Genomic DNA, 24,868 nt, shown 5'->3' with positions numbered 1-24,868 from the left:
GTCTGAGAAATGAAATTGCTGATTTTTAATTTGTGCCACCTAGGGCAGAATTTTCATTGGGCTGAGGCGGCAGGGCCAGAGTTAGGCACGACACTGGGACAGTCTGCAAGCTTGTCCCTGCCTCCAGTGTATTTTCAAGTAAACTGCTTTGGAGGAGAGTGGGAGGGGAGGGTGCTGACAGCTACCTATGCTCCATAGGCGGCTAGCCAATTTTAAAAAAATGTACCTATTAAAAAGGACATTCAGAAGAAGTCAGGAATTTTTTTAAGGCAGGTGGGTCCCCCACCCCCACCAAGGCTAGAGCCTGGCTGATGGATGAAGGCAGCTTCCCAGCAGCAGACCAGAGGAGCAGCAATGCCACATTTAATTTCTCACCCTGCACCACCACCCCCACCACCCACCCCCACCCAGTGGAACTTGTCTGCATCCTTACATGGATGGGGCTCCTGGGAACAGTCTGTGAAATCTTCACCCTCCTCCAAAATCTCCCTCAGGGTCCTGCTGCCAGTGTTTCCAGGTTCCCACCCCAGCAGCAGGTTCCGTACTCAGGGACAACTAGTCCCTCGTTTCTGAATCATTAAATGAATTTTCCTTGTTATGGCACGGCAGGTGATGTGTGCTAGGCAGATTAAATCCATGATGGAAACTTGATGATACTATCACAGCCGTTTTGCAATTTGTATTTATTATTTTGAGATTTGTGACCTGAATTCAGGAGTGACAAGTCCACCAAGATAGACTTGAGATTTTTTTTTAATTTAAAAAACAAAATTAAATATTTATTAGCAAAAAAAAAAGATTTAATGCACACAGGTCTACAAATTAGTTTAATAACTCCTAAAACCCCTAATTAAATTGGGCTTCCAATTACACCCCCATTAAGGCAACAATTAAAAAGAAAGATTTTAAGCAGGCCCAGGCAAGTCAACACAATACCCTGGACAGTAGAATTCAAAGTGGCTTTTCCCAGCTTTAGTTTCTGTAGACAGCAGGCTTAATGCACAAATATTGGAGGCTTCTCACACTTGAGAGATCTTACAAAGCCTTCCCTGACACACAGCCTCATTCTCCCTTATACATGTATAAATTTTTAATATGTAAATTCCATTATTCCCATATGCCTTTGGAACTTTACCTTTCTCATCATGTAAATCTTTCCATGGTGCTAATATTGTCAGTAATCTTTGGGAAAAATAAACACACTGCTTGGCCTAGCTTCTCTGGCTAGGTGTAAACATCCTACCATCTCTGACATTCAAACTGCCCTGATTTATCTAAAAATGCAAATTCTCCTCACCTTACATTGTAAGACCTTATCCATGTTTATGTATTTGGCATTTCAAACCTAGCTTCTTTTGAAGAGTCAAAACCTCCAGACCAACTGTCTCTAATTCAACTAAATCCCCTCCATACGCAAAAACTATCTAAATTCCAGTATTAGCCTACTTTTACAATAAATCACAATAATATTATGAAAATTATATTTTCGTGACATCCTTGAAGACAGCTGGAAGAAGTCATCGACAGCCTGTCAGTTAACAGAAAGTTAAAGTATCAGCTATTACAATATACCACTCCAAACATAATGAGAACCTGCAAAATACATACCTTTCCATAACCCTCGAATACCTTCTTCCTTGGCGATGGTTTTGTAGGCTTCAATGGTGCCATTATATCTTCTGTTTGGACTAGACATATTTGCTTGTGCTTGAAACCTTACTTTCACCACATCAGTTGGTTGGGCAAAGGCCACAGCCATGGCTCCTGTGGTGCAACCAGCAAGTAGGCGGCTGCCAACACCAACATCTAAAAGAATTCAACCACTTATGAAAAGTTGGTGATACAAATTATTTTTTAAACCAAAAAAAGTGGTTAGGAACTTCCTTGAAATGAAAAATTAATCAAAACAGAGGAGTACGACAAATTTGTCATGCTAAACACACGTAGACCAATTGGAGATACCAAAAAGTTTCTTTATCTTTTTAAATTCTCATATCTAACTTCAAGTACCCAGAGTTAACTGTTATTTGATTGGTATTTCCAATTACTGACTGACAAAACGCTGCTTCATGTTGGTGTCAGTGGAGTGTTGCCACTGCTGGTCTCTGCTGAACCACAAGAACACAACAGATAGGAGCAAAAAGTAAACCATGTGGCCAGTTGAGCCTGTTCCACCATTCAATATGTTCATGGCCGATTTTGGACTTCAACTCCATTTTCCCCACACACTCCCCATATCCCTCCATTTCAAGAAATCAAAAATCTGTCTATCCCAGCCTTAAAATATTTTCAATGATAGAATGTCCAAAACCCTCTGGGGTAGAGAATTCCAAAGATTCAAAATCCTCTGAATAAATAATTTCTCATCTTAGTCCTAAATGATCAACCCCTTACCCTAGGGCTATACCTCCATATTTTAGATTTGCCAGTCAGGGGTTGGGGGGAAATCTCTTGTCAACGCTGTCAAGCACCTTCAGAATCTTGTATGTTTCAATGAGACCACCCCTCATTCTTCTAAACTGCAGAGAGTATAGGCCCAATTTACTCAGACTCTCATCATTATCCCCTCATCCCAGGAACCAATCAAGTGAACCTTTGCTGAACTGCCTCCAATGCCAGTAGATCCTTCCTTAAATATGGAGAGCAATGTTGCATAGTATTCCAGGTGTGGTCTCACCAAAGCCCTGAACAACTCTAGCAAGACTTCTTTATTATAGTACGCCAATCCCCTTGCATTAAAGGCCAACATACCATTTGCCTTCCTAATTGCTTGCTGTACCTGCATGCTAACTTAGATCCACAAGCACATCCAAATCTCTCTGAACATCAACAAGTTTCATACCTTTTAAAAAATGTTCCGCTTTTCTATTTGCACAAACAAACCTCATCTCCCAATGTTATATTCCAACTAGCATTAAGTTGCCCAATCACTTAACCTGTCTATCTCTCTTTGCAGTCCCTCAGTGTCCTCCCCACAGCTTACATTCCACCTAGCTCTTCAGCGTCAGCAAACAAGATAAATCAAACAGATTCACGAAGTTTAGCTTCTCAGGCCTGTTTTTGTGTTTAAAACAAGGTCTTTTGAGTGACCAGATATTGAAAATCAGGTGAGGTTTCCACTGGGTGGTGCCAGTCATGCAAGTACAATGCTTCAAGAAAATTGGCAAAGCACAAGTACCTGGCATTAATATAAAAACTAAAATTATCAGTTTTGTGCAATCTAAATTGGTAAAAAAAATTGTACACTGCTCAGTAACTAGTCTTTCCCCAGACTAATAGAACCTTACAATCACAAATGTGTCTGTGATTTTTCTTCAAATCAAATTAATAGCCTCATCCTGCATCTAGTGGCATAGTCAAGAAATTAAGTTGGATTGAAAAGCATCCACAAAAAAACAGCCCTATCTGGGGAGTCAAGCATCCTTTGTTCTAACCATCATTAATGGCATAAACAGACCAAGACATGACATTTTGCTAGTTAATTACAAGCTGTACTTACGTTCAGATCCTTTGGTATAGAACTGTTTCACAGAATCATAAAGTCCAATGCGCACCGAAGCGAAGCTCATCTGACGTTGGAGACCAGCTACCAGACCACTGTAGAGACTTCTCGGTCCCTCAGTCTTGACCATTGTAGCCATGGTGCCAAAGACACCTTTATACTTTATGGTGGCCACTTCTGCAGCAGACTTGAATTCTCCTTGAATCTGTGCAGGACAAAAATCGGATGAACAGGCACTTATGTGATTTGGGCTCAGCCCAACTCACATGTAGACTAGTCTAATACTTAGGCATCCCAGATCCAGCACTTGGTCATCACAGGGTAATTCCAGCTTGGGACTTGTAAACTGTTATTTGTAAAAAAAATTACATATATAGAAATATTATAAGTAGGAGATTTGAGGAGCAGAAAGTTTCATCATTTGCTATTTCTTAATGTTGATAAGAAGCCAAAGTGGGCAATGTAGCACAAGCACTAAACACCAAGCCAGGACAAGATTGGCAGTTACTAGAATGACAATTTTGAGCTATTTGCTAACATGTGGGCAAGTTAGAAGGCATTTTTACACAGCATTTGTTTAGTTCAGCTTATGGGAGAACAGGTGTCCGGCGTCCTGTGTTAGCTCTCCACATTTATACTGCTAATACTGGGTCCCTTGTGATGGTAGAATTTGAGGCTGAGATAATGGTTTTAGCAATGTTAGTGCAAAGAACTAGTGATAAAATTGCTCTTCCTTAATCTGGACAAAATAAATCCCACGTGTGTTTAAAGACAATGAGAACTTGTCAATCTAGCAAATATTGCCAAGAAGCGTTCAGTACTTTTGGCACATTTGAAAACCAAGTTAGTAAAACTTAGTGAAAATGTTACTGTGAAGGTTGAAAGCAAAGAATTCACAACAATGTATCAGACCAAATCAGTTGGTATGCCAATGTCTATGCTGGCCCAAGCGACATGCTCATATGTACTACGACATTGCTGGGAATCTTACCTGTAATCTGACTTTAGCAGTGTCCAAAGGGAAGGTGAACAGGTCAGCTATGCAAGCAGCTGTTCCAGCACCAATAAATTTCACTGTGGCCGTTGGAGGAACGTCTGTGGGTTTAAATCCAACCATTTTCAGCAAAGTTACGATTAGCAAAGATGAGAAAAGTCCTGCTGTGTCTTGCAGGATTGCAATCTAGTGATCAACAAGACAAATGGACTCTGCCCGAGCCTGTGGGAAAAAAAAAGCAATAATTTAGTTTTTACACTTTGTAATTACCTATCAGATAGGTAAGCAATGATAGGAGAGATAAGGCTAAAATTAATTCCTCAGCTCGGGTCAAAGGAATTGCTGTTTGATGACTTTGGTTTAAGCTGAATATTAGAAAGAATTGTGATTAAATGTCTGTATTGCACCACTTCTGGTATAAACAGAAATACAAATTGTTGCAGCGTGTAAGTCAACTCTAGACAAACTTATTCTCTTCTGTTGGAGGTGCTGGGAAAGATTTGTAACCTCTTAGAGTCTTATGGTCTAACTCATCCATTTCTGGCATATACAGAGATACACAAGATGAAGACTGGCAGCCAAGTTGAAACAGGAAAGAAATACTTTTTCCAATCATGCTGGTATCCTGCATTTACATTGTAGTTGCGTTAAGAGCAAGTCTCTGAGCCAAAAAGTGCAAGTTTTGAACCCTGCTCTTGACAGTCCCAGCAACTGAAGCTCCAACTCTGAATTCCAAGTTAACCACAGTGTGTGTGTATGCCCATGTGTATGATTTTCCTTCAAGATTATTTTTTAGAAAATAAGATTGCAATTTTTAGAAGTTTCTTCATTAGGAAACTTTTTTGAAAATTCATTTTTGCCTTTGACATATTGATCTCAGTTGGCAAGTATACATGCTACTCTGGTTCCGTCAAGTCATTTTTGTTCAAAAGGTCATTTCTGTTCAAAGAATTCTAACAATCCAGATGTTTAAAATTGAGAAATTTTAAAATAATTTTTAATGAATTAGCAAAATTTTGAGCAAAGCAACTTTGCAAAAATAGGCTGTAAAGTTAAGACCATGGAGTTGCTAGGACGCCATCAGCATTTTAAATCAGAATTACTGTCAATTAACTTTAAGTTAATTATGTTTAGTGTTGGTGGCTGCAACAAACATTCATCATCGTAGAATAGTGCAGCATAGAAGGAAGCCAATTAGCCCAATCTATGCACCAGCTCTTTCAAAGAGCAATCCAGCAGGTTGTACTCCCTGGCTATTTCCCCATATTCCTGTAACTTCTTGCATTTATCCAAATCCCTTTTGAAAGGTACTATTGAATCCATTTCCAGCACAGCCATCAGGTAGTGCTGGCCAAATGCTAACCACTCATTGTTGTATAAAGTTTTTCCTCATGTTGCCTCCAGTTCTTTTGCAAATCACTTCAAATGTGTATCCCTTAGTTATGAAACCTACATGCTTTGGAAACTGGTTTCTCTTTATTTACTGGTTTATGACTTCACGCAAGTCATGGAAGTCTTGTGGTGCAGTGGTAGCATCCCTACTACAGAAGTTCTGGGTTCAAGTCCCACTTCAGGACTTGATGACCAGGGAAGGGGCGTTCATAATGTTGCTAAACAGGTTGATCATCAGCCTGTAAATCTTTCCAACGGGCCTGATGGCAGGCACTAAGAGCGGGAAAGTTTCCTGGTTAGCCATGCTGCAGAAGACAACTGCAAACCACTGAAGTACTTTGCCAAACACAATCATTGACCAATCCAATGGAAATCCATGGTTGCCAATGCTCTTTTGGTGTATGGTACCTTAAGAAGGAGGATCATAAATTCTCTCTGCTCCAGGCAGAACTCCTCCAGTTTCTCCAGTCTATCCATATAACCCTCACCCCTGAAAATATTCTAGTAAATCTCTCCTCCAAAGCCTTCACATCCTTTCTGAAGTACCATGCCTAGAATTAGACAATGTTCCTGCTAGGGTCAAACTGCTACTTTGATGTTAGGTTTAATCACACTTGCTGGCTTTTGTCTTTGACTATTTATAAAGCCCAGAATCTCGTAGGTTTTAACTGCTTTTTTAAGCTACCCTACCACTGTCAAAGATTTGTACACAAACAATCCCAGGTCTCTCTGTTCTTGCAACCCCTTGAAATTGTATCATTTAACTTGTATTGTCTATTAAAATGCATCGCCTCACACTTTTCTGTGTACGTCATCTGTCAAATACACATCCATCCCACCAGCCTGTCTATTCCCTCTAGAAGTCTATTCCCATCTTTCTCATTGTTTACTACACTTCCAAGTTTCATATCATCCCCAAATTTCAAAACCCATGCAGTCCACTCCCAAGCCCAAGTCATTAATGCATCATTGAAAACAGAAATGGTCCTGTTATTGAACCCTGGGCAACAGCATTGAATACCTGACTTCAGTCTGAAAAACCAGCAACCATTCACATCAAGAAGTGGCATAGTGGTATTGTCACTGGGCTAGTAATCCAGAGACCAGGGTAATGCTCTGGGGACCAGGGTTTGAATCCTGCCACGGCAGATGTTCAAATCTGAATTCAATGAAAATCTGGAATTAAAAGTCTGATGATGACCACGAATCCACTGCTAATTGTCATAAAAATGTCCTTTAGGCAAGGAAATCTGCTGTCCTTACCTGGTCTGGCCTGCGTGTGATTCCAGACCTAAAGCAATGTGATTGACTCTTAAATGTCCTCTGAACAAGGGCAATTAGAGATGGACAATAAATGCTAGTCTAGCCAGTGACATCCACATCCCGTGACTGAATTAAAAAAAAGCCATCTTTTCAACAACTTGAAGATATTTCAGTTAATGGTGGTGGGGAAAATAAATTAGAAAACAAGTTGTGGAAATGTTTCTTCTGTGCTGCATTGGAATAACAACGAGGTAGATATCCTGTATTTGACTTTCATATAGAAGGTCAAAGGGTCTCTTCGCTACAAGAGAGTGTTAAATCTCCCTCCCCCACCAAGGTGTGCACAAAAACAAGTAGTATACCTTGACTAACAAGGGATATGCAGTGACATAAAATTTTGTACAACTGGTTTGTGCAGGTACTAAACTTGGGCTCGGATTTAGCTGATATGAAGAAAGTAGGATAATCTGGTTTGCCAATACTGAAATCACGTCATCCTCGTCATCAGGGAGGAAGAGGAGAGAGAAAAACAAGTGCAAGGACTATAATAACTGGGGAGTGCCAGGTTGACACCAAGGATTTCTGATTTTCATTTTCAAAAGGGTATGCGGGAATTTTAAACATTAAATACCATTAATTTATAGTTACATTTCTCCCACATTATAATTTTTAAAACAGTAACCAAATTTAATTTAGCATCTGCTGACTCTTTTTGTCAGTTTCCTTTGTGGTCATAACGCCCAAGAGATATAAGGCACTTCCCTTTAAAACAAGCGATTTACATGGTTACCAGGCTCATTTTCAGACCTGCCACAGACTGCTGACTGTAATTTAGCTGAAGTAATGGGTTAGTCAAGTTGATGTAATGGGTGACATGCCGGAAACTTTGGTTATTGGTCAAACACACACAAAACATAACTGCAGAAAAGGAACCAACTCCTTTGCTGACACAGTATATCACGGGGTGTCTAAGTTCCTTCGATGCACTTCTGAAGTCCAGCATAACTGGGGAGATGTATCCATATAGCGTAGTGTAATGAGACTGCTCACCAACACCCAAACAGGAAGTGAAGGAAAGGGGCAAAGAACAGACAAAATTAAAAAGAGAGCAGATTTTACTAGTTTGTGCATGTGAAGACCTAAACGTTTTTCCAAGTAGTGAGATTTGCATATTGTTTATGGGAGGGGCCGGGGGGAGAAGGGAGTACTTGAATCAATGTAGGAGGGCCAACGCTCACATTAGCTTCAGGAGGAGGGCAGGATACCATTTGCATTTTTTGAATTTAGTTAATTTAATAATCCGCAAATTTTGAAATTGTTCTGTACATTCAGGTCAAGGTCATTAACATGGATCAAGAAAGGCAGGAGTTGTAGTACGGACCCCTGGGGAACCTGACTGTATACGGTCCTCCGATAAACGATTGTTCACCACTACTCTCTTGTGTCACTCAGTCGATTTGGAACCATACTGCCACTGACCCTTTTATTCCAGAGGCTTCAACTCTGCTGACAAGCCTGTTGTGTGGCATTTTATCAAATGCCTTTTGGAAGCTTATGTACACCTCATCAACTGCATTTCCCTCATCAACACTGTTGCCTCAAAAAGCTCAAATCAAGTCAGTTAAACATTTGCCTTTAACAAATCCATGTTGGCCTTCTTTAATTAATCCACATTTGTTTGAGTGACTATTGATGTTGTCTTAAATATTCCACTAAAATTTTTCCCATCACCAAGGGTCTTTAGTTGCTGGGTTTATCTTTAGATCTTTTGAAGAAAGGTGCAACATTTGCTATGCTCCAGTCCTCTGTATTGGAAGATTATGGCCAGAACCTCCTCAAACGGCCACCCTTTTCTTCCTTCAGCATTCTTGGGAGGAATCCCATCTGGTCCTGGTGATTTATTAACTAAATAGAAGTACAGCCAGCCTAATACATCCTCCTTAACAATTTTAGCCTAACCAGTACCGTAATTACTTCCTCTTTCACCATGACTTTGGCAGCATCAGTTTCCTTGTTAAAAGACAGATGTAAAATATTCATTTAGCATGTCAACCACACCCTCTTCCTCCACATCTTGATTTTTTTTGGGTCCCTAATCAACCCCACACCTCCTCTTACAACTACCAGTCTCAAACTGATCTTAATTCCACACTTTTCTTCCTCTTTTCTCCCTATTTTCTCAGTCCACCCAGTTCCTTAGCCATTTCTTTTCGATAATTCTGTTCATTATTTGGCTGAGGCAATCTGTTAGACCTGGTCAACAAATTGTTTTCTGGGTTTGAGTGCTCTTTGTTTATTTTCCTTTTTTAAAAATTGCATCAAATATGTCGGTCTCCTTCATATTTCAGTTTGAAAGAAGGGTTTTCACTCCAAATTAAAAACTTATCTGCTCCCTCCATGGATGCTGACTTATCAGAGATGCATTTCCAGTAAGGTTCAGAGGACTGTTACCTACAGTATTTAGTTCAGTGCAGGATGTTAGATTTCATTAACTAACCTCCAACAGATGGCCATTTCATTTCGAGTTTCCAGTTAAAAAGGTGAAGTAAAAATATTCCTGGAAAAACTCAGCAGGTCTGGCAGCATCGGCGGAGAAGAAAAGAGTTGACGTTTCGAGTCCTCATGACCCTTCGACAGAACTTGGATTTTGTTTTGGATTTCCAGCATCTGCAGTTTTTTTGTTTTTAAAAATATTCCTTTATAGCCATTGTCAAATATTGCATGAGAACTGGGCTAATTTCCCCCACTGCTTCCAGCACACAGGCCCTGCGCTACTGGTGTCATTTGCTAATGTCAGTAACTAGGACCATTCGGTTTAAAGAAGTTTCCCAGCTACCAGCCCTAACAAATGCAGAAAATTGACTTTGGATTTGCTACCAGCTGCTCAAGACCTGGTGTAAGCACATCATTAACAAAGCTTTCCCTTTGTTCATTAATCTGCGTTTCACGAGGAATCTGTTTTGTAGCAAAAATGTTTACATGCAAAGCCAGGCAAGTCCTCGTGAGTGAGCAATAGATGGCCTGTCAAAACACAACCAAGGCATTGTTCTCAGTGTGATAACAAGCTATAGGATACTGTGTACTGAATTGCAAAATTTCTGATTAGAACACATGATATGGATCTATTATTAAGAGCTATAGTATCCACTTTTATATTGTTCCAGTATTTGATCTACATCAGTACCAGATAGAGAAGTTCTCCTCAGTTAACTTCTCCTCTGTGCAAAATTAACCTGAGGAATAGTTGGCCTGCAATAATTGGCCAGAAGGGTATGGCAGTTAAAAACCAATTGGTCAGGTAGTACCACAGTCCTCTAGTACACTGTTGAGACCCTGGTCAAGAAGTGGAATGTGGACCTTGGTTAAAAAGGCAGCACCCACTACAAATACCTCCACAGTTGAATAGTTTGCCAACACTCTTAATGAAGAAGCATGCAAGAACAACGGTTACAGGTGAATTTTTGGAGATGACTAATGTCTGTGGATCTGTTCCCCTAAATGAGCCAGTTTTTTCAGTAAGTAGAATTGGAAAATTGGGAAGGTAGAAATTAACACATACTCCAATCACAAAAAGATAGTGAGTCAAGTGACCAGTTTCCTGCTTAAAAGGGAAGCAGGAAATTGAAACTATCTTTTTATATCAATTGTTAGTGAAGGAAAAGAAGGGTATTATAGACCAAAAGGACAAGTAAGTAACAATCAGACAAAGGCAAAGTAAAAGAGATACAGTTTGTGAAACATGTATTGCACTTGGTGGCACAACTTGGGAGACCAAAAATACAGAAACCAGATCAGAAACACTCTTGGCAAGGGGGATTTACAAAGTTGCATGCTGCAGGGAGCATGGGTTCATCATTGCAGACAGAAGAGTGATGGCAGAATGGGTAGGGACAGATATGGCAGAAGATAACTGATCAAATGCAGAAACCGGTGGGAAAAGAAGGAAAGCAAGTACAAGCCATAACCATGACCCCGCTGTGGCTTGCCATTCAAACTCCACCTCCCATTGTCACTCGGGCTTCTCCATTTTTGGCCCCCAACACAGCACTGCAACCAACCTTCAAGTACATGAGCCAGTTTCTGATGAGTTAGTTCTGCTGAAGAGTTATTCGGACTCAAAATGTTAACTCTGTCTTCCTCACCACAGATGCTGTCAGACCTGCTGAGTTTTTCCAGCTATTTTGTTTTTGTTCAAGAACATGAACTCATCTTTCTCCAGGGTATTTTGCAGTCTTCAGTTTGAATATTGAATTTTGTAACTTCAGGCCTTAATCTATATCTTAAGCTTTACAGGAAGATATGCAATGGTTTGTTGTTTTGATCTAGACCTTTCATCTACACAAAGTTCTACTGGGGGAGAAAAGAAAGGATATTGAACCTGTTGTTCTTCTGCAAGACTAGCCCATCCACTTCAAAAACAAAAATACTTGGAAAAACTCAGCAGGTCTGGCAGCATCTGCGGAGAGGAACACAGTTAACGTTTCGAGTCCAACAGAACTAAGGAAAAATAGAAAAGAGGTGGCGGGAGGGGGTGGTGGTGTTGGGACAAGTAGAGCTGGATAGAGGGCCAATGATAGGAGGAGATAACCAAAAGGACAGAGGTGTTGAAGCTGGTGATATTATCTAAGGAATGTGATAATAAAAAAAAGGTACAGATAGCCCTAGTGGGCTCATCCACTTATCTCGTTTCCAACCATTTCAATTGAGACCAGAGTCTGCAGAATCCTAGGTTTTTGATTCCCCAAACCAGCACTGTCCCATTCCCCCCTACACTACCTTGCCCCAAAATAAGACGAGTTTGTCAGCATCTTGGCTGTTTGCCTGTTCTTTTGATTTATTTGAAAATGTACTTTCCTATAAAAACGCTTATGCCTCAGTTCCCAGAGCTGAAGAGGGCTCTAGCTGCAGTGTTACACTGCAGCTATTGATTGACCTGCTGTATATTGCCAAAATGTCTTTGTTTCCGGTTCCCACTTGTGTTTCTCAACAAGAAAAACATGTTTGTTCTCGTTAGTTCTAAACCACATTCAAGGCCTCAAAATTGCAGGCGTGAAGAAGATAAAAAGGTAATCTACCACCACCAGATACTGCAATAAACAGGATCCGATTGCCTCAGGGACAGAAAAGGATGATGAATAATGGAAGGACTGGAATATAATTGGTTGATTCTGTTGCTAGGGCTGGACTGAAACACAAGTAACATCTGCTTCACTGTGAAACCAATACAGCAAGACAAATAACTGCCTCCACTTTGTCATAGAACATTTATAGCAGTAGATAAAAGAAACAAAACAACTTGAGGCCATGATAAAATCTCTTGCAAAACAGGACATTCAATACTTTGTTTGTATGCTAAAATCCAGTGTGGAAAAAAAAGCCATGGGCACTTCAAGGTAGCAATTTCCTATTAATAAAACAGCCGATCTTGTAACTATAGCCAGGGCTGGGTTTCAGAAAAATATTCTGTAAATTGCATGATTGTTGCACGCACCAAAAACATCAGGAAGATAATGCTATGTTAAATCAAGGTAGAAATATGATCAAGCAGCCACTATCCCTTTGCTCCATTGATACATTACAATGATGCACACAGACACACAGAGCCTAGAGAGGACATGAAGGGAGATAGGAGAGAAACTAGAGAAAGAGCACGGAGAAGCCATTTCAACAGCAGGAAAAATAAAAAGCAGCAACCCCCCCTACCCCCCAAAAAAACCTTTATGTTTCAACAAAATTCAACAGCATTTTGATTTCCTTCGTCGTAATTCAAGTCAGGCTACATGGCAAGCCCAGTTGAACCAAACTTAAGGGCAAAACTACAAGTACTGACAGCAGTGACATTAACTGACTGCTGCAAATTCAGCTTTGGGAGTCCATTAGTGTTCGTCTTGACAGGAACTTCAAATTTTCCAAAATTCAGCTGCTTTTAAATCTATTTATTTATTTTTCCACACAGCTCTGGCTTCCATAGTCATTTTAATTTATTTTCCTCAATATGTGGGCAATATTGGTAAGACAACACTTATTGCCCATTTCTTAATTTATTGTATTTACAACCAAGTAGCTAGCTGGACCACTTCAGATGGTACTAGCAGTCTGTCAATCACAGGGCAGATAGCAGTGTCAAGTTCACTTCCCTAAAAAGCAGTTAGTTGTTTACAACAATACAGTTCCTGTTGTGGCCAAGTTTTAAACAACAATGCAAGTCATTATGTGGCCATTTTTTCCCCCATAATGTTTCCCTGTGGGCCTACGAGTTACCAAGTTTAGTAGCTATAAGTCAAATGATTCCCTCAGCTACCTTGATTACACTTCTTCCTACCCAGGTTCCTGAAAGGCAGCTACTCCATTCTCAGCTTCCCCATTGCACCTGTTGTAATGATTTCACTTTCCACAACAAAGCTGCAAACAACAACTTTATATAGCACATTTGACACAACAAAATGTCCCAAAACATTCCACAAGAGCATTACACAACATTTGACACCAAGCCAAAAAAGGAGATTTTAAAATGACCAAAAGCTTGGTCAACGGGATAGGTTTTAATAAGCATCTTAAAAAGGAGGAAAGAGGGGTAGAGAGGGAATTCTAGATCTTAAAGCCTTGGCAGCTGAATTCATGACTACCAATGGTGGAGTGATTAAAATCAGAGGTGCTTAAAAGATCATAATTAGATTTTAGAAATTTAGATTTTGTGGGGCTGGAGGAAATTAAAGATGGGGGGGGGGGGGAAGCAACCATGGAGAGATTTCAAAACAAGGGTGAAAATGTTTTAAAAAATCAAGGCATTGCTTAACCAGGAGCCAATGTTAGTTAGCAGGGGCGATGAGTGAACAGGTTTTGCATAAGCTAGGACATGTGTAGCAAGATTTTGGACAGCCTCAAGTTTATGGAGGTTCAAATATAGGAGGCAGAGCAGGCTGATAGGTCTTCAACTGAGGATTCCACTCCATTGTGTTTGACCCTGAACCACGTCTCTCCCATTTCCTGAACTTCTTCACCAATTCCTTTCTGAATCACGTGGTGTTCTCCATATTCTCACCTTCAGCATGTAACATCTCATCCTCAGCTATCTCTGCCCCAAGCAAGATGCCACTAAACATATCTTCCCCTCCCCACCTGCCAAAGGAATGTTCCTTCTGCAACCCTTCCATCACCCCCAATACGGAGCCCCCTTCCCAGGAGAGGCAACACCTGCCCTTTTCACTACCTCCCTTCCCAGCACCCAGGGTCCCAAACAATCTCAGCAATTTACTTGTATTTCTTTTAATATAGTATACTGTTATTTGCTGCTCACTATGCAGTCTTCTCTACATGGGAAATTACCACGCTGGGGTGGCTGCTTTGCTGAACACCTCCCTGTTCAGTCTGTAATTATGCTGTGCTTCAGTCGCTTGCCATTTTAATTCTCCAAAGCAGACCTTAATCTCACTGAAGCTTTGTAGAGGCTGAGGACCAGCACCTCAGGCACTTTATAACCTTCTGGACTTTTGAATTGAGCTCAACAGTTTGAATCATAACTGCAGTATCCATTTTGTACTCCCTTCAGACAGCAAGGTGTTGGTATTTGTTCTGCCACCTTGTTTCCTTACGTGTCCCATTATCACCCCCTTTAGCCTTGCATCAACCATTCTTTTGGCATTGAATCACATCCGTCTCTCACATTATCACCAACCTTCTCTTAGATTCTTTCGTCCCCTCCCCCTAACTTGTCTAAAATCCTGTTACATCTCTAACCTTTTCCAGTTCTGAAGTGACCTGAAATGTTAACTGATTTTCTCTCCCTAGGTGCTGCCTGGCCTGCTGAGTAGTTGCAGCATTTTTCACTTTTGATACGAGATTTATTGAAGGAGTTTCGTAACCACGAGAAACCAGCTCATGTTTCCCTTTACCCTAGTCAAATATGGACAGTACAGACTATTCTTATCAAGCTAACAGCGTGAATGGCATTGGCACGTGAGTCAACTCCTCACTTGGTACAGATGACTATGAACTGCAGGTGGATCCGGACCGTACAATATTAAAGACTGGCTTAACCAGAACTCCAGCAAGGTTGATGCAGGGAAGTGGCATTGAGGTAGATGATCAGCCATGATCTAATCGAATGGCAGAGCTGGCTCGACAAGCGGAATGGCCTACTCCCGTTTCTATCGTCTGTTGCTATGATTGGAAAGTTTGGAAGGCCATAGCCGCTTATGCTGCTCGGCATGGCACTAGACAATGATAAATTTGGGGGGGAAAAGAAGACTCATTTATGTAGCATCTGCCACGACATTGGTGAGACTGCACCTGAAATACTATGTGCAGTTTTGGTCTCCTTATTTAAGGAAGGATTTGAATGCATTGGAGACGGTTCAAAGGAGGTTGACTAGACTGATACCTAGAATGAGTGGATTGTCTTATGAGGAAAGGATGGACAGACTGGGCTTGTTTCCACTGGAGTTAAGAAGAGTGAGGGGTGATTTGATTGAAATATACAAGATGCTGAACAGCCTTGAGAAGGTGGACATCAAAAGGATGTTTCCCCTTGATGAGTCCAGAGCTAGGGGGCATTGTTTTAAGATTAAGTATCACCCTTTTAGAACAGAGATGAGGAAAAAATTTTTTCTTTGAGGGCTATGCAACTTTGGAACTCTCTGCCTCAGAAGGTGGTGGAAGTGGGGTCACTGAATATTTTTTTACAGCAGAGGTAAATTGATTCCCTTGCCTAACAAGAATCAAAGGTTATCGGGGGTAGATGGTAATGTGGAAATCACAACAAGTGGATCAGCCATGATCTTATTGAACGGCAGAGCAGGCTCGAGGGGCCGAATGGTATATTTCTGTTTCTATTTCTTATGTTCTTATGACATCCCAAAGCAATATACAGCCAATGAAGTACTTTTGAAGTGGCGTCACTATTGCAAATTAGGAAACACAACAACCCATTTGTGCACAGCAAGGTACCACAAACAGCAATGGTGATGGCTAGACAATCTTGTTTTATTTGTGATATTGCTGGAGGGATAAATATTAACCATAAAACCAGGGATAACCCCTCGGCCCTTCTTCAAAAGTGTGCTATGGAATCTTTTACATCCACATGAGCAGGCAAACGTCTCTTCCAAAACACAGCACCCCAGCACTCTCTCAGAACTGCACAAGAGTGTCGCCCTCAGGTCCTGGAGTAGAACTTGAACCTGAAATCTGAGTACATGGGAAGAGAGTGTTGCTGAGACACAGCAGACACTTACATTTGCCATTGTTAGAATGTTAGATTCCAACTCAGGACGGGTCCAGTATTATGACCACTAAAATAGCTTCCCCCAAGGATCCAGAGCACAATTTCAAACTAAACACAACTCTAAGCGAATGGGACTTATGTGCAACTCAGATTTTTTAAAAAGTCATTCAGGCCTGGTGTCAGGGAGCAATGAAGAATATTTGTTACCTGCGTGGAATGGGAGGTTAGTGAAGGGCTAACGTTCAGGGTCATTCAAATGACACTTGAATACAATGATGCTGAGACTCTTGGTTGGATTACACAGCAAATTTCCATCTATGGCCACAGCATCCCGTTGGTGCGTTTCTAATAATCTTAAATCTCGGAAGACATTCTGTTAAAAAAAAACGCTATCTATCCGCACATTTTGTTCCAACTGTCAAAAGAGCTTAGGCAATACCTGCGGCCCCTCAAGACCTGTAGGAGGGAAACAGACTAAAATGAGTCAGAGCAGCAACTCAATGAAACTCAACCAGGAGTGACGAGGGACCCACCTCGTGATTGATATACCTACAGTTTCACACACGAAATGTTCTAAACGCTAAACAGCAATTAAACAAAGGCTGGAACCCCTTTGTGGAGACAGTAAGTGGCCTGGAAGTACCTGTTGTCAGATTCAGTGTGCCAGGGCAGTTAACAGGGGAGGGACGACCAGGATTCTCTAAAAGTATCCCGCTCGTTGAAGTTCTTCTTAACTAAGCATTGGCTCTGCCGCTGTTCCATAGAAAGTCCAGAAATGAAACGCCGAATGATCATAATACAGGTTCTGAAACAAGAGAGGATAAAACAGTTAAGCCCACTGCCGTTACTCGGTGTAACACAGGACAGGCTGGCTATCGTTAAATACCAGCGTCTCACTTCAACAATCCATGTATGAACTAAAGACAATGCCCAGTTAAATAAATACCCAATCTGTTAAAATTCAACTTGTTTCGAAAGCTCTAATGGACACGTTTTAAAAAGAAATTACTGCAAAATATAATCCCATATATTTTGGTTTCAATTTAACTAGAGCTTGTCAAACATGTTTTTTTTTAAAAAAACGCGAATATAACTACACCAGACAGGAGTCGCCTTACCAGCCATTCTTTAAAAAAAAAATCACAAAGTCTTTAAGCAGTTGAAAAAAATGTTTGAAATTCCCAGCTGCCTAAATTTATACCTGATAACTAAGTGAATCCTTTTCCTACGAGGTAACAATGTATTTGCTCGCCGCTGTGTGCAGAATCAGGATGTTCTCTCCAGCTGTAACGTGGCCCTAACCCGGTTCTCGACACTGGGCTGCCGTCTCCAACACCTTAAATAGACAGCGTCAGAGCCACCCTCACTGACGTGCGGCAACAGGGGTGGAGCTCGCCACCCTGCATCTCTCTCGCACATGGAGCATAGCGCGCACTGGGCAAGGCGCACTAACAAATAAAAAAGGACAATTTTTATCCCTCCCCCCTCCCCCACTCCCAATCTCGGTAGCAAAGATTGTATTTTTGAGTTGCGCCTTTTCATTTTTGTTTGCCAGTGTCTCATCATACCCTATTACAAAACAAACGTTTGTCTATTGTGTCGATGCAAATGTTTGACTTCAGAGTAACATCAGAAATCGGGGACGGGGACGGGGACGGGGAGGGGGTGGAAGGGGGGAGGGGAAGGGGGCTGCAAGAAGAGTGGGAGGAAGAGGGGAGGGGATGGAAGAGGGGAGGGGATGAAAGAGGGGAGGGGATGGAAGATGGGTAGGGGTGGGGGAGGGAAGATGGGTAGGGGTGGGGGAGGGAAGATGGGGGGAAGAGGGGAGGGGGTGGAAGATGGGTGGGGGAGGGAAGATGGGTGGGGAAGAGGGGAGGGGGGGAAGGGGGGGGGGAAGAGGGGGGAGGGGAAGGAAGAGGGGTGAGGCAGAGGGGTGGGAGGGGGAGGGGGTGGGAGAAGTGTGGGCGAGGGGGTGGGAGAAGGGTGGGGGAGGGGCTGAGAGAAGGGTGGGGAAGGGGTGGAAGGGAGGGGGGGTTGGGGTGGAAGGGAGGGGGGGTTGGGGTGGAAGGGAGGGGGGGTTGGGGCGGAAGGGAGGGGGGGTTGGGGCGGAAGGGAGGGGGGGTTGAGGTGGAAAAAGGGAGGGGGAGCGGGTGGAAGCAAAAAAACTGTGGATGCTGGAAATCCATAACAAAAGCAAAAATAACTGGAAAAACTCAGCAGGTCTGACAGCATCTGCGGAGAGGAACACAGTTAACGTTTCGAGTCCGCATGACTCTTCAACAGAACTAATGAAAAATAGAAAAGAGGTGAAATATAAGTTGGCTTAAGGGGGTTGGGACAGGTAGAGCTGGAGAGGGCCAGTGATAGATTGCCAAAAGATGTCATGGACAAAAGGACAACGAGGTGTTGACGGTCGTGATATTAGCTAAGAAATGTGCTAATGGTGACATTAAGGATAGAAAACAGGATGAGCAAGGGACAGATAGCCCTAGTGGGGGTGGGGTGGGGGGAAGGGATCGAAATAAGCTAAAAGGTAGAGATAAAACAATGGATGGAAATACATTTAAAAATAATGGAAATAAGTGGGAAATGAAAAATATATATAAATTATTGGAAAAGGGGGGGGATCGGAAAGGGGGTGGGGATGGAAGCTGGAGTTCATGATCTAAAGTTGTTGAACTCAATATTCAGTCTGAAAGGCTGTAAAGTGCCTAGTCGGAAGTTGAGGTGCTGTTCCTCCAGTTTGCTTTGAGCTTCACTGGAACATTGCAGCAGGCCAAGGACAGACATATGGGTATGAGAGCAGGATGGTGTGTTGAAATGGCAAGCAACAGGGAGGTCTGTGTCATGCTTGCGGACAGACCAAAGGTGTTCCACAAAGTGGTCACCCAGTCTGCATTTGGTCTCTCCAATGTAGAGGAAACTGCATTGGGAGCAATGAATGCAGTAGACTAAATTGAGGGAAGTGTAAGTGAAATGCTGCTTCACTTGAAAGGAGTGTTTGGGCCCTTGGACGGTGAGGAGGGGGGAAGTAAAGGGGCAGGTGTTGCAACTTCTGCGGCTGCATGGGAAGGTGCTGTGGGAGGGGGTTGAGGAGATTTAACAGATGGGCAATATGAAATTGTTGCAATGTAACCATCACCTATTAAATTGAAATCTACAACAAATACTACATTATATAGAGTAAACAACTTGCATTAAAAGGTCTCTTTAACAGAGCAAAAAGTCTTGAGGCACTTCACAAGAGCGTTATCAAACAAAGTTTGACACTGAGCCATGAGAGGTGATATGGGATCAGGTGACCAAAAAGGTCAGTTTTAAGGAGTGTCATGAAAAAGGGAAGATGGGTAGAGAGGCAAAGAGGGTTAGGGAGGGACTTACAAAGCTTGGGCACAAGGCTGCTGAAGAAATGGCAACCAGTGGTGGATTGATTAAAATTGGGGATCTACAAGAAGCCAGAATTGGAGAAGCACAGAGATCTTGTGGGGTTATAGGGTTGGATGAGGTTACTGAGATAGGGAAGGTTAAGACTGGAAAGATTTGAAAACCAGTATGAGCATTTTAAAATTGAGGTACTGTCAGCACTTGAGCCTTTGCAGGCCACAGCACAGAAACAGGCCATTCAGCTCATCAGGTCTATGCCGGTGTTTAAGGCAAGCCTCCTCACACTGTAATTACCTCTTCCCAACCTGCTCCCCATCTCTCTCTATTCCCCTTTCCCTTATGTGTGGTTCAAGTCACCCCTTATCCACTTTCACCATTGATACAACCTTCCACCCTTCCTCAATTCTTCTCCATGTTGAATACCACTTGGAGGATGGCAAGGGCATACAATGTCCTTTGGGTAGGGGACTTCAACAGCTTGGTAGCACAACTATTGACCAAACTGGCCAAATCCTGAAGAACATATCATTCCGATTGGACCTGCAGCAGATGGTGAAAGAACCAACAAGAGAGAAAAACATATTCAATCTTGCCCTCACCAATTTATCTGTCACAGGTGCATCTGTCTAGAACAGTTTTGGAAGGTGTGACTACCACACAGTCCATGTGAAGACAAAGTCCCAGCTTCACATTGAGAACATCTCCCATCATGATGTGTGGTACTACTACTGTGGTAAATGGGATAGACTCAGAACAGATCCAGCAGCTCAAAACTGGACATCCATGAGGAACTATAGGCCATCAGTAGCAGCAGAACTGTATGCACCCACAATCTGTAACCTCGTGGCCCAGCATGTTCCTCCCTCTACCAAGCAACAGAAGTACAGCCTTCCGGACTAAATATTGAGTTCAACAATTTTAGATCATGAACTCTCTCCTCCATCCCCACCCCCTTTCCGATTTTCCCCCTCCTTTTTGTTTTTCCCAATAATTTATATAGATTTTTCTTTTCCCACCTACTTCCATTATTTTTAAGTGTATTTCCATCCATTGTTTTATTTCTACCTTTTAACCTATTTCGATCCCTTTCCCCCACCCCACCCCCACTAGGGCTATCTGTATCTTGATCGTCCTGCTTTCAACCCTTAATTAGCACATTCCTTCAGATAATATCACCACCTTCAACACCTCCTTGTCCTTTTGTCTGTGACATCTTTTGGTTATCTCCACCTATTACTGGCCCTCTATCCAGCTCTTCTTGTCCTCCACCCACCCACCTTAAACCAGCTTATATTTCACCTCTCTTCTATTTTTACTTAGTTCTGTTGAAGGGTCATTCGGACTCAAAACGTTAACTGTGCTCCTTTCCGCAGATGCTGCCAGACCTGCTGAGTTTTTCCAAGTATTTTTGTTTTTGTTTTGAATTTCCAGCAACAGAAGTAACATGTTGCAGAGAGAGTTAAGTGATCTCTTAGCCAACAGATCAGACCAAAGCTCTGAAGTCCAGCCACATCCAGTCATGAATGGTGGTGGGCACATAAACAACTAACCAGAAGAGGCTCTACATACACCTCCATCTTTTATCATCCTCAGCATGTCAGTGCAAAAGGCAAGGCTGAAGCATTTGCAACCATCTTCAGCCAGAAGTGCCAACTGGATGATCTATCGCAGCCTCCTCCTGGGATCCCCAGCATCACAGATGCCAATTCGTTTCACTCCACGTGATGTCAAAAATGACTCAAGGCACTGGATACAGCAAAGGCTATGGGGCACTGACATCATCCCTGCTGAATTACTGAAGACTTGTGCTCTAGAACTAGTTGTGCCACTAGCCAAGCTGTCCCAGTACAGCTACAACACAGGCAAAGAACCCAACAATGTGGAAAATTTCACAGGTATGTCCTATCCACAAACAGGACAAATCCAATCTGGCCGATTACCACCCTCATCCAGTCCACTCTCAATCATCAGCAAAGTGATAGTTGTTGTTGAAAATGCTCTCAAGCAGCACTTACTCAGCAATAATCCGCTCACAAATTCCCAGTATGGGTTCCGCCAGGGCCACTCGGGTCCAGATCTCATTACAGTCTTGGTCCAAACATAGACAAAAGAGCTGAATTCCAGAGATGAGGTGAGAGTGACTGCCATTGACATCAAGGCAGCATTTGACTGAGTGTGGCACCAAGAAGCCCTAGCAAAACTGGAGTTAATGGGAACCAGGGGAAAAACTTTCACTAGTTGAAGTCATAACTAGAACAAAGAAAGATGGCTGTGGATGCTGGAGGCCAATCATCTCAGGAGTTCCTCAGGGTAGTTTCCTCAGCCCAACCATCTTCAGCTGCTTCATCAATGACCTTCCCTCCGTCACAAGATTAGCAGAAGTGGGGATGTTCACTGATGATTGCACAATGTTCATTCATTACCATTCGCAACTCTGTTATGCAGCAAGACCTGGACAATATTCAGGCTTGGGCTCATAAACAGCAAGTAGTATTTAAGCCACACAAGTGCCAGACAATGGCCATCTGTAACAGGTGAGAATCTAACCATCTCCCCATGACATTCAATGGTACTACCATCATTGAATCCCCCACTATCAACATCCTGGGGGTTACCATTGACCAGAAACTGAACTGGACGCCATTTAAATTCTGTGGCTACAAAAGCAGGTCAGAGGCTGGGAATTCTGCGATGACTAACACCTCCTAACACCCAAAGCTAGTCCACCATCTGTAAGGCACAAGTATATTCTCCACTTGCCTGTATGAGTGCAGCTACAAAAACACTATAGAGGCTCAACACCATCCAGGACAAAGCTGCCCGCTTGACTGGCATCCCATCTACTGCCTTAAACATTCATTCCCTCGACTATTGGCTCACATTAGCAGCTGTGTGTACCATGATGCAGTAACCTGCCAAGGCTCCTTCAACAGCACCTTCCAAACCTGCAATCTCTATCACATAGGCTGCATATTGGAACACCACCACCTGCAAGTTCCTCTGCAAGTCACCTCCCATTGTGACTTGGAACAATATTGCCATTCCTTCATCATCACTAGATCAAAATCCTGAAACTCCCTCTGTAAAAGCAACGTGGGTGTGCTGACACCACGAGTACTGCAGCGTAGTGAGCTTGGCAGCGGCTCATCACAACCTCCTCAAGGGTAGTTGGGAATAGGTAACAAATGGTAACCTTGCTAGCAATGCCCACATTCCATGATTGAATGAAGAAACTCCATTTTACATTGAGTTTCCCATTCTCACCATGCACTGCGCTTGATCTGTTAGTGGCTATTTCATATTTACGCCTCCCTCTTCTAGACACAGTATTTTGTATGGCATAGGGGATAACAAACACAAGCAAACTACATATAATAGACATATTTACACTCCTACATACAAAAATACCTTCCAGAATACACCTTTCAGGGACTTGCCATTGATTTTAATTGATGGGGCAGTGTTGGGGGTGGGGGTGGGGGGTTGTTTTGCTGTGGCAGCTGGTTTAGAAATGACCTCCGGGTGTTTAGTGAAAGGCCCATTTCCTCATATGCTTCAGAGAAGCAGTCGACAATGACCTGGAGCTCAGTTTCTGAGTGAGTGACACACAGGTGTCAGCTGCAGACTGAAGCTCTATGCCTCATGTTGGAATGATTTTGGTTTTGGATTAAAGGCAGGGTAGGTTATGCATTTTCCCTTCTATTCTGTAGATTGTAGAAACGTAGGACACCTCAGTAACATAAAAACAAAATTAAACTATCACAGCTTGTTTCCAGAACGTGGAAATTATGGTCCTTGAAACAAACCAAAATTAGACACCCTTACAAAAAAGGAAAATAAGGCACTAGACATAAAACAACAAATTGTCACTAGGTGGTTTGAAACTGGATTAGACAAAACAATGACATCCCCAACCAGAAAGCCACAACACCAAACCCCTTGACCTCAACACAAGCCCAGACCCTAATCAGACCCAAACACAAATAATAACAAAGACCTAATTGTAACATGAACCATAATGCTCAAACAATAGCACTTTAAGCCCTAACCATTACCTCAATCCTTAACCTTTAAGCATGAACACTGAACCCAAACTGAGTTTAACACCAACTGCCACAGATCACTTGTAGTCATACCTATATCCCTACTTCAAGATCCCTAACTCTAACAACTGAACCATAAATCCCAGCCCTGATTCAGCTCCAAACTCAAATGGCCTGATCCTAGCCTAAATGTGGTGGTTAACCCTAAACTTAAGGTCAATTTTGGGTTCAATGTTCATGCTTCAGGGTTAAAGATTTAGAGCAACGATTAGGGCTTAAAGTGCTATTTTTTTAATGCATTTACGGGATGTGGGCGTTGCTGGCTGGGCTAGCATTTATTGTCCATCCCTAATTGCCCTTGAGAAGGTGGTGGTGAGCTGCCTTCTTGAACTGCTGCAGTCCCTCTCATGTACATACGCCCACAGTGCTGTTAGGTAGAGAGTTCCAGGATTTTGACCCAGCAGCAGTGAAGAAACGGTGATATATTTCCAAGTCAGGAAGGTGTGGTTTGGAGGGGAACTTCCAGGTAATGGTGTTCCCATGTATCTGCTGCCCTTGTCCTTCTAGATGGTAGTAGTCGTGTGTTTGGAAAGTGTTGTCTAAGGAGCCGTGGTGAGTTTCTGAAGTGCACCTTGTAGATGGTACACACTGCTGCTATTGTTCATTGGTGGTGGAATGTTGTTGAACTCATCCAGGCAAGCGGAGAGTATTCCATCACACTCCTGACTTGTGCCTTGTAGATGGTGGAGAAGCTTTGGGGAGTTAGGAGATGAGCTACTCGTCACAAGATTCCTAGCCTCTGATCTGCTCTTGAGCCACAGTATTTATATGGCTAGTCCAGTTCAGTTTCTAGTCAATGGTCACCCTCAGGATGTTGATAGTGGGGGATTCAGTGATGGTAATGCTATTGAATGTCAAAGGATGATGGTTAGATTCTCTCTTGTTGGAGATGGTCATTGCCTGGCACTTGTGTGGCACAAATGTTACTTGCCAATTGTCAGCCCAAGCCTGGGAATTGTCCAGGTCTTGCTGCATTTAGACATGGACTGCTTCAGTATCTGAGAGGT

At 42.5% G+C, this 24,868-nt stretch overlaps 1 protein-coding gene across 2 annotated transcripts in view; it reads right to left on the bottom strand.

Moving 5' to 3' along the window:
- Positions 1 to 24,868, bottom strand: part of LOC121283828 (mitochondrial uncoupling protein 2-like) — a 52,427-nt gene that overhangs the window by 10,833 nt on the left and 16,726 nt on the right. Inside the window, exons 1-5 of one of the 2 annotated variants that reach the window (XM_041198601.1) lie at positions 17,576 to 17,730; positions 17,018 to 17,179; positions 4,494 to 4,718; positions 3,500 to 3,707; positions 1,609 to 1,806 (exon numbers count right to left, since the gene is read on the bottom strand). In XM_041198601.1, coding sequence (XP_041054535.1) covers positions 1,609 to 1,806; positions 3,500 to 3,707; positions 4,494 to 4,619 — 532 coding nt within the window. In that variant the 5' untranslated portion in view covers positions 4,620 to 4,718; positions 17,018 to 17,179; positions 17,576 to 17,730. Of the gene's footprint in view, positions 1 to 1,608; positions 1,807 to 3,499; positions 3,708 to 4,493; positions 4,719 to 17,017; positions 17,180 to 17,575; positions 17,731 to 24,868 lie in introns of those variants that run through there. The other variant, XM_041198602.1, reaches the window with a different exon arrangement.

This window comes from Carcharodon carcharias, chromosome 11, assembly GCF_017639515.1.
Source record: "Carcharodon carcharias isolate sCarCar2 chromosome 11, sCarCar2.pri, whole genome shotgun sequence".
NCBI classification, from domain to species: domain Eukaryota; kingdom Metazoa; phylum Chordata; class Chondrichthyes; order Lamniformes; family Lamnidae; genus Carcharodon; species Carcharodon carcharias.
Note: the sequence above shows the minus strand (reverse complement) of the source record. Positions and strands in the feature narration are given on the sequence as shown.